The sequence below is a fragment of the Eleutherodactylus coqui genome, chromosome 8 (genome assembly GCF_035609145.1).
Source record: "Eleutherodactylus coqui strain aEleCoq1 chromosome 8, aEleCoq1.hap1, whole genome shotgun sequence".
Lineage (NCBI taxonomy): Eukaryota > Metazoa > Chordata > Amphibia > Anura > Eleutherodactylidae > Eleutherodactylus > Eleutherodactylus coqui.
The window spans coordinates 24613133-24628113 of record NC_089844.1 but is presented as its reverse complement, the minus strand read 5'-3'; the positions used below and the strand labels follow the sequence as shown (position 1 = coordinate 24628113).

Sequence of the window (14981 nt, the reverse complement as noted above, 5' to 3'; positions counted from 1 at the left end):
AATGAGTACCCCCAAGTAGTAATGAGCCCCCCTCAGTAGTGATGAACCCCCCTCAGTAGTGATGAAGCCCCCTCAGTAGTGATGAGCCCCCCTCAATAATGAGCCCCCCTCAGTAGTGATGAGCCCCCCAAGGAGTAATGAGCCCCCCAAGTAGTAATGAGCCCTCCCTCAGTAGTGATGAGCCCCCCTCAGTAATTATGAGCCCCCCCTCAGTAGTGATGAACCCCCTCTCAGTAGTAAGCCCCCACCCCATATATTTACCTTCTCCTCCTTGCTGTCAGCTCCGCTCCTCCTCTGCTCGCGCTGATTCCCGGATGCACACTGACGTCAGTGTGTAGCCCGGCACGCTTGCTCCCTGAGTCCTCTCCTCCGGAACTGAAGAGCAGGGGACTCGGGGAGGAGGATCCTGGCTGCACACTGATGTCAGTGTGCGCCAGGATCAGCTGTAACAGCGCGATTACCAGAGGGGAGCTGCGGCACCCCAGCTGGTAATCGCTGCAGTGGTGAGAGGCCGACGGCACGCCGCGGGCCACATAACACAAGGCAGCGGGCCGGATTCGGCCCGCGGGCCTTGTGTTTGACACATGTGCACTAGATGGTCATCTGATCCCATTGAAATCGGCAAGTTTGAATGACATTCAAGAGGACCGATCAGAGGCGTAGATAAAGGCTTTCCTCAGCATCATTGTGTCTCTAAGGCTGGATTCAGACGAACGTATATCGGCTTGGTTTTCACGCCGGCTGATATACGTCGTCTCTCTCTGCAGGGGGAAAGGCTGGAAGAGCCAGGAGCAGTGCTCTGAGCTCCCACCCCCTCTCTGCCTCCTCTCCGCCCCTCTGCACTATTTGCAAGGAGGAGAGGCGGGGCTAATTCTCGCAATTTAGCCCCTGCCCCATACCGCCTCCTTTCATTGCAAATAGTGCAGAGGGGCGGGGAGGGGGTAGAGAGGGGGCGGGAGCTCAGTTCCTGCTCCAGGCTCTTCCATCCTCCCCCCCTGCAGATGAGGACACCGTATATCGGCTCGCTGTGAAAACCCAGCCGATATACGTTCGTCTGAATCCAGCCTTAAAAAGCCTATCGATGCAACAATAGCAGGTTAGGGTTTTGCTAGAATCTTAAAGATTAGGTAGAGGCTAAATGTAGGAGGCGGCAATGCAAAATCTATAATGTGATCCCCCAACCATCCTTGTGCTATTTATAATACTGGTGTTAACTTATGTGATAGAGGGGCCCTCTGGGCCCCCTAAGGCCGCCTGCAGACGGGCGGGTTGGATCCGGCGGCGGCGGGACCCGACCTGAGCACCTGCAGGGACCAGCGCGTACTCACCCGGCTGTTTGATGTGCCGGCTTGCAGGGCAGCCGGCGCATGCACAGACCGGAGCCGGCGGCGGGTGAGTGACATTTCTGTGCGGGTCTCGCAAGAGCATGTCGCGATTTGTTTGCCGCGTGATATTTCTGTTATTTTTGCTTATTTATGTTACTTTTATGTTATAACATAGGAACTCAATAAAAGCAATGACTGCAACATGTTACAACTTTGTATTTTCTAACTACTATTTATGTACCAAGACATTTAGGTCCAATGCCCACGGACGGATTATCGCTGCAGAATTCACGGCCAGACGCCCGCCACGAGTTCTGCAGCAATGTCCGTCCATAGACAAGCCATATGAAACATTCTTCCCGGCGTGGAAATCAACTGTGATTTTCCGCTCGCGAGGAAGAATCGCAGCACGTTCTATTCTATGTGGAAAATCTCACGGACAGCTTCCATTGCAGTCAGTGGAAACCGTCCGTCCCGTGTCGAGTCGCCGCGGATCCGCGGCATCGCGGCCGTGGGCATGAGGCCTTACCGTTATGAACTTTTACCTTGATTTTCCTGTTTTATACCTTCGGGCGCTTTCACATTTGCGGGGGGGGGGGGGGGGGGGGGAGGCAGTGTTCCTGCTCCGTTTGGGGAGTAGGAAGGGGGAACCCCTGCCCAAATGGGTGCAACCAAACAACGCTGAACGGACCCCTTAGGCTATAACGGGGTCTGGTCTGTTTCTGCTCAGCTGTCCAGCATTTTACCAGAAGAAAAGGCATTGCATGCAGCACAATTTATTCAGCATGTTGTGCCGAATCTGCGATAGAACTTCTGAGGTTACAGCACAGATGTGAGCCTGGCCTTCTTAAAAGTTGACTTCCAGCAGCCTCTTCAGCTATTAGATGCTGCTGCAAGTGCTACTATCAGCCAACTACAATCTCCTGCCAATGATCAGCTTCATGCAATACTGGAGGCTGCTTCACGAACAAACAGTTAAAGTTGCATGGTTGGAGGCAGTTCCTGCAAATGAGAAAGAATGATGGCAAAGAAGAGGTTAACATCTTGTAGCTCAGCAGATTGCATTGGGAGTTTGGGAGGATTAAGGAAGGGTTAATTGTGGAGGATCCTGGAGGTGAGCTGCACCCAGCTGCAGGCAAGGGAGGAGGAGCTGGGTCAGGGAGACCTGGGGATGAAGTTTGAGGACTTTGGAGAGCGCAGCTCCGCAGTACAATGTCTGGCCCCACAGATGACCCATTTCTTCTCACTCCCACAGAACAAAAGTCCGGAATAAAGACATTCTTCACCAGAGAGTCCAGTCCCAACAAGAACGTTCCGGTAAGTGCGGATTACCCAGACAGTACAGGCATTAAAGAGTCAACTCCTCATCACCCCAAACTGTAACCCCAAGGACTGACAATCTGCTCCGATTCACTTGACTTTCGACATATTTTCTGCCTTTTCGTCCTCCTTCTGTTGCATAACAATTTTAGCATGAAACAAGTAGAATGAGGATTATAGGGGGTCAACCTCTCAGGAAGCGCAGTATAGTGTGGCTGACTACAGAAAGTAAAGTTTATTCTGTGTCTACTACAACTCCTAAGCGTCCCTACATCACTGTACCAACTACTCGTTAGGAATCCACCTCATTGTTGTATCTACTACTATTCCTAGCAGTCCTTCCATCGCTGCATGCCCCACTGCTCCTAGCCATCGCTGCGTGCCCCACTGCTCCTAGCCATCGCTGCGTGCCCCACTGCTCCTAGCCATCGCTGCGTGCCCCACTGCTCCTAGCCATCGCTGCGTGCCCCACTGCTCCTAGCCATCGCTGCGTGCCCCCACTGCTCCTAGCCATCGCTGCGTGCCCCCACTGCTCCTAGCCATCGCTGCGTGCCCCCACTGCTCCTAGCCGGCGCTGCGTGCCCCCACTGCTCCTAGCCGGCGCTGCGTGCCCCCACTGCTCCTAGCCGGCGCTGCGTGCCCCCACTGCTCCTAGCCGGCGCTGCGTGCCCCCACTGCTCCTAGCCGGCGCTGCGTGCCCCCACTGCTCCTAGCCGGCGCTGCGTGCCCCCACTGCTCCTAGCCGGCGCTGCGTGCCCCCACTGCTCCTAGCCGGCGCTGCGTGCCCCCACTGCTCCTAGCCGGCGCTGCGTGCCCCCACTGCTCCTAGCCGGCGCTGCGTGCCCCCACTGCTCCTAGCCGGCGCTGCGTGCCCCCACTGCTCCTAGCCGGCGCTGCGTGCCCCCACTGCTCTTAGCCGGCGCTGCGTGCCCCCACTGCTCCTAGCCGGCGCTGCGTGCCCCCACTGCTCCTAGCCGGCGCTGCGTGCCCCCACTGCTCCTAGCCGGCGCTGCGTGCCCCCACTGCTCCTAGCCGGCGCTGCGTGCCCCCACTGCTCCTAGCCGGCGCTGCATGCCCTACTATTTCCCTCATTGTTGTATCCACCACTATTTCTAGCAGACCACACATCGCTGCAGGTACTACTATTCCTAGGAATTACGTCATCACTGTTTCTACTACTCAAGGACATATCTACCAAAGAGACCGTACATACAGCTTCTTTGGGACCCTTGATATGAAGCTGTCCATTCCAGATTAGTCTTATCCCCACCTGAATGCGGTCTGCATGGTGGCTACAGTGTTAGAATACAAATGAAAAATGTACGTAAAGATGGGGGCACTGCGCCCGTCCTGAGGGGTTAAGGGTCCTCTGTCGAGCGCTGCACCTACCGCTCCCAGTAAATCATCTGTGACTAGAGACCCTTTTATATGGGCCAGTGATCGGCCATGAAAGTTTACGCAATCAGCTGATGAATGAGGAAATGCTGAATAATGACCCATATCAGATGAGCAGATCTTTTATCCTTGCTCATCAGCAGCAGATCTCTCGGGTTGGTGATAAATGCAAGCTATATGGGGACAAACAATTGTGCCAACCGTGTGGCGAGTATACCGAGAATGACGTGATCAAGGTGAAATCTCCTGCGAAAGGGGATCTTTTCACGGGACGGAAACAACTCATCATGAAAGGGGTCAGAGGAGAATGTGGGAAATCGTTCTGACCAAAAGGTGCTACAGTCAGGAGCAGCCGAATACAACGCTGGTGCTCCGACTAAGGGTTCAGTCACATGGACTTTCGGTGCATTTCGGACGCATAAATGCGGTGTGTATGTACGTGGCCGACTATCTCCAACGCCCGCGTATTTCATTCGCTGCTGTTCGTTTTTATGTGCACACATACGCTGGATACTTGCGCTCACAAAAAAAACCCGCAGAAGAGTCCGCATATTTGCACCGGGCCATTAAGTCCAATGGACATGCACCAAAACAGGACATGCCGTGTTCTTCATGCGATCAATGATCGCGTGGAAAAATGCGCTCGTGTGAATGAAAGAACCCATTGAAATCAACCAGTTCTATTCCCTGCACATAAACGCCTGTGTGAAGAACACCAACGTGTCTGAAAACACATATCGCCGTTCCTTAGCACAGATGGGCTATAACAGCAGGCGACCAGTTCCAGCGCCATTGTGTGTTAGAGAAACGGACAGGTGAGACTCCAAGCGCAAAAATTGTATCGCTGAGCAGCAAAAAAACATCACCTGCTCTGTGACACTGACACCTGTGCTGATGGGAGGTCAGAATGTGGCGGAAGCAGCATGAATCGATGACCCCTTCCTGTCAGGCTGGTGGAGGTGGGGGGAGTAAAGGTGTGTGGAAAGTGTTTTTTGGCACATCCTGGGTCCTCTGATGTCCTTTGATGGACGCCACAAATAATGTGTGATGGGACTCTCTAATAAGGGTATAATATGCGCCCATCACATACATGAGAACCACTGATTTCTTTCTTGCTTTTTCAGACATTATGTGGAACCAACTACCCCCTGAGTATCCTGTTCATCGTTGTGAACGAATTCTGCGAACGCTTCTCCTATTATGGCATGAAAGGTGAGTGCGTGCTCCGGGATGGGGATGTGTTCGCAGATTCTCCCCACCCTGGGGTTGTGTAATTCTTATATAATAGATGATGGGACAGAGAAGATGTCTGCATGGAAAGTCCAAAGTGCCATGTATCAGGCTGATGTTATCAGCACCGTTCCGCAGTCTTGACCTCGGATCTTTATCTTTTATTGGTTATAAAAATCAATGACGCTGATATGAGAACGTTCCAGATAAACAGCTGCGCCTTGAAAATATGCCGCCATTGCAATATCGTATGATGGGTGCAGCATGGGCCACGGAGCCACCCCAGATCCTTCGTGATCACGTCATTAATGAGGCAGCTGGCTGCATGATGTATTGCATGGCGCTTGCTGAAATCAGTGGGCATCCATATAAAGTATGGGCACAGCGGCTCCTGCAGAGCTTGAGCCGCTGCTCTCCACTCCTGTCTTCAGAGGGGCTTCAGAGGAGGCACAGGACATGGAAAGGCCATCGAGAATAGAAAACTCATTGTGAAACTTTTATTCCCCCCTCCGTACATGATGTCCCTGATACAAAGAACATGTCGCTGAGTGTTTTCATTGGCAGAATCGCTTCTTCCCCGTTGTCTGTCAGGGATCACATGAGCTCCGAGCCGCTTCTGCCAAATCCTATATCTCATCTACATAACGCCTGCAGCGTGTACCGCACGACGGGGGAAGGGCTCTGGGTTTTTTCGGTATGTAGGTTAATAACTGTACTAAAAGTCAGTGTCACAAGTACACATCGCACGCATTGCACAAGGAATCCAACTCCTTCTGCAACATTCTAATGGACTTTGTGTTTCAATTCCTCACCAATATCAAGATCTGTGATTGCTGTCAGTGAATTGGGACATTAATATGCATTCAAAAGCTGAAAGCCTTGATAATTCACACAGCTGTAACCAGTCTGGGAAATCCTCTTTGAGATTAACATCCTGACTCCAGACTTGAGCCGTGTACACATGGCTGATAGCAAGTTGCACCGGAGCTTCTTGGGCACGCCTCTCATTGCCCGTGTGCTGTCCACTGTAATTGTACTATTCTCATCCGAGGATCTGACATGAATAGGACATGCAGCGATTTTTCAAACTGACTATTGGCCCAAAAGAAAAATCGCTGATATGAATGAACCCATTCTGTCCATCTTGGAATTGGGCAGAACTCGCCCCTGTGAATGCAGCCTGATTCATGCTACCTGCATTGATACATTGTATCAAACTATGAGGACAGAACAGGGATGTATGCTACATCTCGGGACTCATTCACACTAGTCTTCAGGCTTCCCTTCTCTCTGCTCCGTTGTTGGAGCGCAGAGATAAAATATTTAATGGTTCCGTTTTTTCCATCACTGATTTGCCTGCTTTTTGTTTTTAAAAACCCAGCGCTTTGCTTCCGTTTCGTTAGGTTTCTGTTCTTTAGGGAGGATTCAGACGGCCGTATATCGGCTCGGTTTTCACGCCTCCTCTCCGCCCCTCTGCACTATTTGCAATAAAAGGAGGCGGGGTGGGGCGTGGCTAAATGTGGAGAATTAGCCCCGCCCCCGTCCCGCCTCGCCCCATTGCAAATAGTGCAGAGGGGGGGGGGGGAAGGGGGCGGGAGCTCAGAGCACTGCTCCTGGCTCTTCCAGGCTCCCCCCCTGCAGAGAGAGATGACGTATATCGGCTGGGTGTGAATACCCAGCCGATATACGTTCGTCTGAATCCAGCCTTAATGGAATTAATAGCGCAGTCAGCAGCGCTAACTATTCCGTTAAAAAAAAAAAAAAAAAGGAAGGGAAGAAAACGGAAGCTTTCCATTCGCTTTTTGTTTTTAACCCCTTAAGGACTCGGGTGGTTTTGGTACTAAATGACCAGACACTTTTTAGGCATTTTACCCATATGGTGGTTTTTCTGCCATATTTCTTTTTTCTTCAGCTACCAAAATTATTTTTACAGATTAGTTTTTTCCTTAATAACATATAGGGCTACTTTTTATATCTTTTTTTTTTTTCACTGACTTTTCTTTCCGTTTTTTAGTTTTATTGGGGGTAAAAAGAAAAAAAAATATATAGATTTTTTTTAACATTTATAGTTGGTTTTTTTTTTTAATTAGTATATTTATGCTAAAATTAAAGTACGGGAATGGGTTACTCATTTTGTTTCAGACATGCTGATATACAATTTGTATAGTTTTATATCACTGGGTGCATATGGTGACTGTCCTGGTTGGCACCGGCAGGGGGTCATTTTTTTTTTTTTTTTAATTTTGCTCTGTAATTTTTGTTTACTTAGTTTTGTAACGAACTATTTTTTACCATCTATGTCCCCCATGACATCATAAGACCTCTGCGGGACACTCAACGTTTTTTGTTTTTTTTTCTTTCACACATTTCCACTATAGCTGGTGAATCCATAAGAGCCCAAGTTACAGGGGAAAACATCCACCCCCCCCCCCCGTAGTGCCAATAGTCATTGGCAAAGCTGATCAGGGGCCGCTAGGACTCTGCATCTCTGCTGTAAAAGGGGGCACCCGGCTGTCACACAATCGCAGGGTTGCATAGCCAAACCAACACTTCTGCTTTCACTCTTTACTACATAGCACTTATTGAGCGATGTGTAAAGAAGAAATCCGAAGTGGTTAAAAACCGCTTTTCCCTTCTCCTCCCGGTCCTGGCTTGCAGGAGCAGAAGCAGAATCCTGCGCAGTATTTCTGCTATCGGCCCAAATTAAAGCCCAGGACCAACAGTCTTATATTTACAGCTCTTGGCTCTTAAGCGCTTAAAATGCCACTGAAATGAATGATGAAAAACCAGAACTGGTTAATTCCATCTCTCTGCTCCAAAAACTAAACAAAGTGATGAAAAGCCTGAACAGAAACTAAACGCTGGTGTGAATGAGCCCTTAGGCTTGTACTGTAAGCTGGAGATCATGTGAGTAGCTGCACCGAGACACAGGAGCATCGCTCTGTAAGGACATATTTACATGGCCGATATTCTCATGTGAGTTTTGTTCGTTGCCAAATGCTCAGCACTCGCATAGAAGTAGACCCGTTTAACATAATGGGTCCTATTTGCATGTGCGATTCGTTTCTCTTGCTGCAAGGTAGAAAAATTCCAGCATGTCCTATTTTTCTGTGATTCTGCATAAAACGCACCCATTACTTCCTATGGGCCACTTAAAAGATCTCCTCGCACCTGCATGTACAAATCTATTCCTGCTAAATCCCTCGTAGTAGACTCGGCCGAGCGCTATCAAAGGGGAGCAGAGGGCAAGAGTAACTTTATCGTCTGACTAGTTCCTTGATGGGACGGATGTAACGTGACGGTTCTGCTTAGACATGGCCACCAACTGGCTGATGAGCGAGTATTTATTCACTAGTTAGTTGCTTCATTTCGGTTCACCTAAAAATAGTTGCAGGTTATCATCTGGTGTAAACAGGTCTTTGTGGTCTTTCAGTGACCAGCCAACAACTTTGCATGGAGGTGCGTGCCTTCCACTGAACGCTGATTGGATCTCGCCTTTTTTTTTTTGTACATTTTTGCCCTCATTAGTACCCGAAAAACCATAAATACGTGCAGCAAACACTCCCTGCTGGTGATCAAAAGAACACTTTCTGCTGTGGTCTCTGGCTGGGAATGAGAGGCCACAGCAGTGAGTGTTGACTCAAAAACCGCTCGCACGTATTTATGTGCGTTCAGTAGCCTCGACAAATGATGAATCATAGAATGGTAGAGTTGAAAGGGACCTCTGGGGTCATCGGGTCCAACCCCCTGCTCAGTGCAGGATCACTAAATCATCCAGGTCAGATATTTGTCCTTTGCTTGAACACTTCCATTGAAGGAGAACTCGCCACCTCCCATGGCAACCTGTTCCATTCATTGCTCACCCTCACTGTCAGAAAGTTGTTTTTTTTTTTGTTTTTTTTTCTTTCTAATATCTAATTTGTGTCTCTTTCCTTTCAGTTTGATCCCATTGCTTCTAGTCGTTCCTTGTGCAGTTGAGAATAGGGCTGATCCCTCTGAACTGTGACAGCCCTTCACTATGCAAGGTTTTTTTTAGATCTTTTTGAATCCTCTCCCTCTCTTCCCTAGTGATAGCTATCCCTCCTAACTTTGTGTTGTCAGCAAATTTGATCAGTTTCCCATCAATCCCCTCCTCCAGATCATTTATAAAAATGTTGAGCACCGGGCCCAGGACAGAGCCTTGTGGTACCCCACTTGATACATTCTTCCATTTGGATGTGCAGCCATTTATGACCAATCTTTGAGTACAATCACTCATCCAGTTGTGAATCCACAGTTGCCCTGTTAATCCCATATTTGGTCATTTTTTTTCAATAAGTATGGTATGAGATACTTTGTCAAATGCTTTACTAAAGTCAAGTTATACTATATCCACCGCATTTTCCTGATCTACCCAGTCGGTGATACTATCATAGAAGGAAATTAGATTCGTCTGGCATGACTTGTTTGTTACAAGCCCATGCTGACTCTGGTTAATTACTCCATTTTTATCCAAGTACTTGCATACATGCGGTTTAATAATTTGTTCAAAGATTTTTCCTGATATAGAAGTCAGGCTCACAGGCCTGTAGTTTTCTGGATCTACCGTCATCCTTTTTTGAAAGCGGGGACAACATTTGCCTTTTTCCAATCTTCTGGGACTTCTCCTGTTCTCCAGGAATTTTCATTCAAAAAGTATTTTAGGACAGAGTGAACATAATATATGAAACAATCCAATCTGTTTTACAACAAGTACAGAATTGCACCATACAAGGCTATAGCATTTTCAGGCTTTCTACACACAACCTGGGAGCCTACATCCATACATACTTTATCAAATATTTTTAATTAACTGAATATCTAACTAACCAAAAGGAGAAAATAGCATCAAGAATAAGGGGAGAGAAAGGGAGAGAAAAAAGAAAGAGTACAACCCACATTTAGATCATGGGTGAGGACGATAGACAGGAGGACATGGGAAAAAAGGGGGAGAGAGTTTGGAAGGGGCCTTTAAAAATGCCTCAAAGAAGACCTTGTGTTTATGTATGTTGGAACCTCCAAAAACTAGATTGTTAAGGGAAGGGAGCATACCCCAAAGCACCAACAAGCACTAGAGCCATACGTTTCCCCATTGTATAAGCAGAAAAGGACAGACAATAAATGTATGATGGGACTGACCCCCGGTCCACCCACTCTGTGAACCTTGGAGTTGCCCTGAAGCCCAGCCAGGGCTGCCAAACAGCATAGAACCCCCTCTATAACCATGTCTTCGTCCGCCCTCACCTCCTATATCTCACCAGCATGTTAACTGCCTCTACCCAGTGGATCCTGAAAGGATGAGAAGTGGAGAGCCGCAACCTTGGAATAATTTGTCTGAATGCCTGGACAAAGAAGCGTAACAAACCCCTGTTCGTCTTTGAGACAGACTCTGGGAACATGGAAAACACTGCTGTCTCAAAGTTAAGCAGTACGTCCCCACCACATAATCTGTTATATAGCCTGTTATGTCTGCCCACAGTGCAGCCACCGGAGAGCACTCCCATCAGATGTGGGACATAGTACCTCTTACATCGGAGCACCTCCAACACAAGGGGAAGGACTGAGGAAACCTTTTATGAAGCCGTTCCAGGGTTCTGTACCACCATGAGATTGAGTTCCTGTAGTTTGGAAAAGACTGACCCTTTATGTGTCAGAACAAAAGAATTTTGCCAACGCACTGGAGGGAAACCTCTTCCCAGCTCCTCCTCCCAGGCCCCCACATACCCCGGGGGATCATCTCCCATCTCCTGCTCTAGCAGCAACTTGTATAGTAGTGAAATTGTATGTCTGGGAGGATCAGTGGACATGCACATTTCTTTGAAAGGGGTGAGATCTTTGACTATATTCGACCCGGGTGCCAGGGTGTCCAGCGAGCCTCTCAACTGTAGATATTCCATCCAAGCCACTGGTGGGACTCGAGTCTCCATAAAAAACTCTGACAGGGACCTCAGCCCCGACTGGCCCAGCACATCTCTCAGGGTTCGTGGGAGTAATTGTCAGGGATTTGCACTGCTCAAAGGCTTTAAATTGGGGATCAACCAGCAGTGGAGTAAGAGGGCCCGAGACCGAAACCAATGAGTTCCTTCCAGCAAAGCCCAACAAGGCTTCCACCAGTTGGCTCAATAGAGGTGACAATCTAGGGGAGTTTCTAAGCAAACCACCCTGGATCAAGAATATCACCTGGGTCAACCTGGGCTCCAGGTCATGCTCAATCTCGACCCTTAGTGTGGACTCGCGATACTTGAAAAAATTCAGCACACAATTTGCTATGTTGGCCTTGTAATATAAGGAAAAATCCAGGAGGCCTAGACCTCCCCCTCTCTTTGAGTAAGCGTGCTGTATTTCTTTAGTCTGGGTCTGCGGCCTCTCCAAACAAACTTTGCAATTAAAGAACAAACATCCATCAGAAAGGGCCTATGTAACCAAATGGGGAATGCCTGGCATATATACGTATAAGAACCTTGGGACAAAATCCATCTACCATACCAGGACAGAAAGAGTGGATTCCAGTTATTGAAATCTTTTTCTAAATTTGCTAAGAAAGGTTTAAAGTTTAGATCGAATGTGCAGGAGGGATCAGCTGGGAGTTGAATACCCAAATATTTGCTGGAGTTATTTTGCCATTTAAATGGAAGCTGTCTCTGCAGATGCAGCGCCTCGGGCTGCGGGAGGGAGGCCTTCATTATTTCTGTTTTCTGGAGATTAATTTTAAAGTTACTCACTACACTGAACCTACTGGAAAAGCACCGGAATTCCCACGCTCGGACAGGAGAGGTATATATGAGCAGATCATCTGCGAATAATGAAAGTTTTTATAATCTGTGTGTCCCACCTTAACGCCCCTGATGAAGTGGTTCATTCTGATGGCGTTAGCCAGGGATTCCATTGTTAGGAGACAGCGGGCAGCCCTGTCTTGTTCCGTTATAAATAAAAAATATTATCCGACAAGGCTCCATTAACCCTAACCCTGGCTCACGGGTTGCTGTACAGAGCCATTATCCAGTCCCTCATGCGGGGTCCCAGCCCCACTCCCTGCAGAGTGGCTTCCAGAAATCTCCATCCAACTTTATCAAAAGCCTTCTCCACATCAACCGCCATGAGGCAGAGCAGGGACCCCGCACTATCAGTTTATAAACAAAAGGGGTCTGTAGTTACCGCATACCATGGAATTCTCTCCTGGCGTGGGTAATACTACCAAATGTGCCTGGAGCGCCTGTGCTGGGAAAGTGCACCCCCTGGTTATCGCATTGAAGGCCCTAAGGATTATCAGGGATATTTCCTCTTTTGAAGGGTTTGTAAGATTTAGATGTGAACCCATCTGGGCCTGGGCTCTTTCCCATTTTGAGCTCCTTTATTAGGACTGCCAATTCGGAGAGCGAAAAATCCTCCTCCATGTTCAGGGACTCATCGGGCTCTATGGGGTTAGGGGCGAAGCTGTCCAGATATTCCCTGATCCCAGCATCCACTGACCCATCTGCCGGAGTAGGTAATCGATCCGGCTGTAGCTGTTGTGGACCATCGAATGGAAACTGTATTCACTGACACCCAGGTGTAAAATCCTCCACATATCTACCAAATGCATCCTCCAGCTCCCTTTTCAATGTGTGACATGCTGTGCGGGAAATGGGGGACTTACCTGCCAACGAATCCACCTCCGGGTCCATTGCCAGGTTGAGATCATCACCTAGGACCACGCCGGTACCATCTGCCAAAACGGCCAGCTTCCTCAATACCGTTAACCCGAAGGCGATCTGATCCTTGTTGGAAAAATAAACGTTTGTGAACGTCATCACTGAACCCACGACTTCTAATTTTAAAAAGATATATCGGCCATGTGGGTCAACTACATGGTCGATAACTACATGCTGCAGAGATTTGTGCAATGCCACTGAGACCCGAGACCCCTCCTGCGTTTTTGGTGGGGTGAGGGCTATGAAACCAGGAGGTATAAAATCTGGATGAAAGACGCGGAATGTTGTCAGCTTTGAAGTGGGTCTCCTGTGGCATGGCCACCATAATTCTCTTTTTGTGTAAATGATATAGGACCTGATTCCTTTTTTCCGGGGTATTTAGGCCCTTAACATTGTAGGTGCACATAGTCACATTAGCCATTGAAGTGTATACAAGCCATATGGGGGATACCAAGCCCCTATGAGAAAGGGAAGAGGAAGGACGCAGGGAAAACAAAAAAAAAGGGGGGGGGGGGGGACCAGAACAACACAAGGCTTAGCGTCTCCAAATGGAGTAGAACAAGGTTTGTGAAATACCATTTCAGAACAGCATACTGGCTGTTAACCCTACTGGAGGGTGAGTAGAACCAAAGGCGAGGCTACACCTCCCTGCGGCTCCGGCCATAACATGTAAATGTTTAGCAATTAATGGGCAATACTGACAAGGTTCACCATCTTTCTGTGTGAGGTTCATGTCGAAATACAAGCTGAAATGAGAGGTAAACAAGAACCCGAACAGACAGAAACCGATCACACAAGTAGGAAAACCAGGAGAGCAGAATGATGTTCAGCGTTTAGCTATGCCACCAAATCTCCGCCACAATGAGGCTATAGCTGGGGCCAGTGCCTTCTCCCGTTGTGGCCAATCTGGAAGGGCGATCATTGGAAGCGCAAAGGATCCTAAAAAACCCGGCAAGTCACCCAGAGATTTAAAGGAGGCCTTTTTATTTCCTTTACACAGCTTTAGCTGGAAGGGATACCCCCATTGGTACTGGATGTCTTTCTTTCAGCTCCATCAATAGCGATTTCAAGGCTCTTTTAGGTTGGAGCGTGCGGCAAGATAAATCTTGGGGGATGAGAATAAGGGACCCCTGGTGATATAAGGTCCCAGTCTTTTTAGCTTTCCACATAATCCGTTCTTTTTCCTGGAAAAAATGGACCCTGTAGATGACATCTCGTGGCCTCTCCAGATCCATGGACTTTGGACCCAGCGTGCAATGAATCCTGTCCATTTCAATTGGTTTATCTGCAGGTCGCTGCAGGATGCCATTGAAGAAATTTTGGGTTCATGCCGTAAGCTGGTCATGCTCAACATTTTCCTCCCAGGCCTCTTATACGTAGATTGTTCCTCCTATGATGATTCTCCAGATCATCCAAGTGCAGAAACAACTTTGAGATTTGCGTCAACTGCATCTGGATGACCTTTTCTGTGTGATTCGACCATTTCTAATAGCTTTTCCTGTGTATCCTCCACCTCTGCCAGGCACTGGCCCACATGTAAAATGTCCTTATGCAAGGCTGTTATGTCCCTTTTGTGGAACACCTCCATGAAGAGAGCTGTCCAGATCCCCCTTGGTAGGCAGGGATCACAGATGGGCCCTCAATCCCACTCTTCTCCACTATCAGGAGGCCCTGAGGAGTGTGTTTGGGACTGTCCCCTATATCCTGTTGTATGGGCCCGACTAGGTGATATGTTGGGAGGGCTAGGGGATTCATCACTATTCCCCCGCCCCCCCCCCCCCCCCCCCTGTGTCCTGCACAGATGTGAACTGTATCCTCTCCCACAAATGCTGCTGGAATCTGTGGTGAGGTGTGCCTATAACTGCTCTCCCTGGGAGGTCTTGCTGTGGCTTTCGCCAGTGTGTACCGAGCTGCTTCTGCTCCTCCTGACTGCACCAATCCATGGGGCCAGTATCTGATGCGTCCGCCATCTGCGAGCACAGGAACTGCTCCAAGCTGCCTT

The 14981-nt window shown here is 48.7% G+C and overlaps 1 protein-coding gene across 1 annotated transcript in view; it reads left to right on the top strand.

The window, feature by feature from the left end:
- The first annotated feature begins 2412 nt into the window (after positions 1–2412).
- SLC15A2 (solute carrier family 15 member 2) overlaps positions 2413–14981 on the top strand; it is a 58215-nt gene continuing 45646 nt past the window's right edge. Inside the window, exons 1-2 of the mRNA XM_066575330.1 lie at positions 2413–2642; positions 5165–5252. Of these exons, the coding sequence (XP_066431427.1) occupies positions 2538–2642; positions 5165–5252 (193 nt within the window). The 5' untranslated portion in view covers positions 2413–2537. The remainder of the gene's footprint in view (positions 2643–5164; positions 5253–14981) is intronic.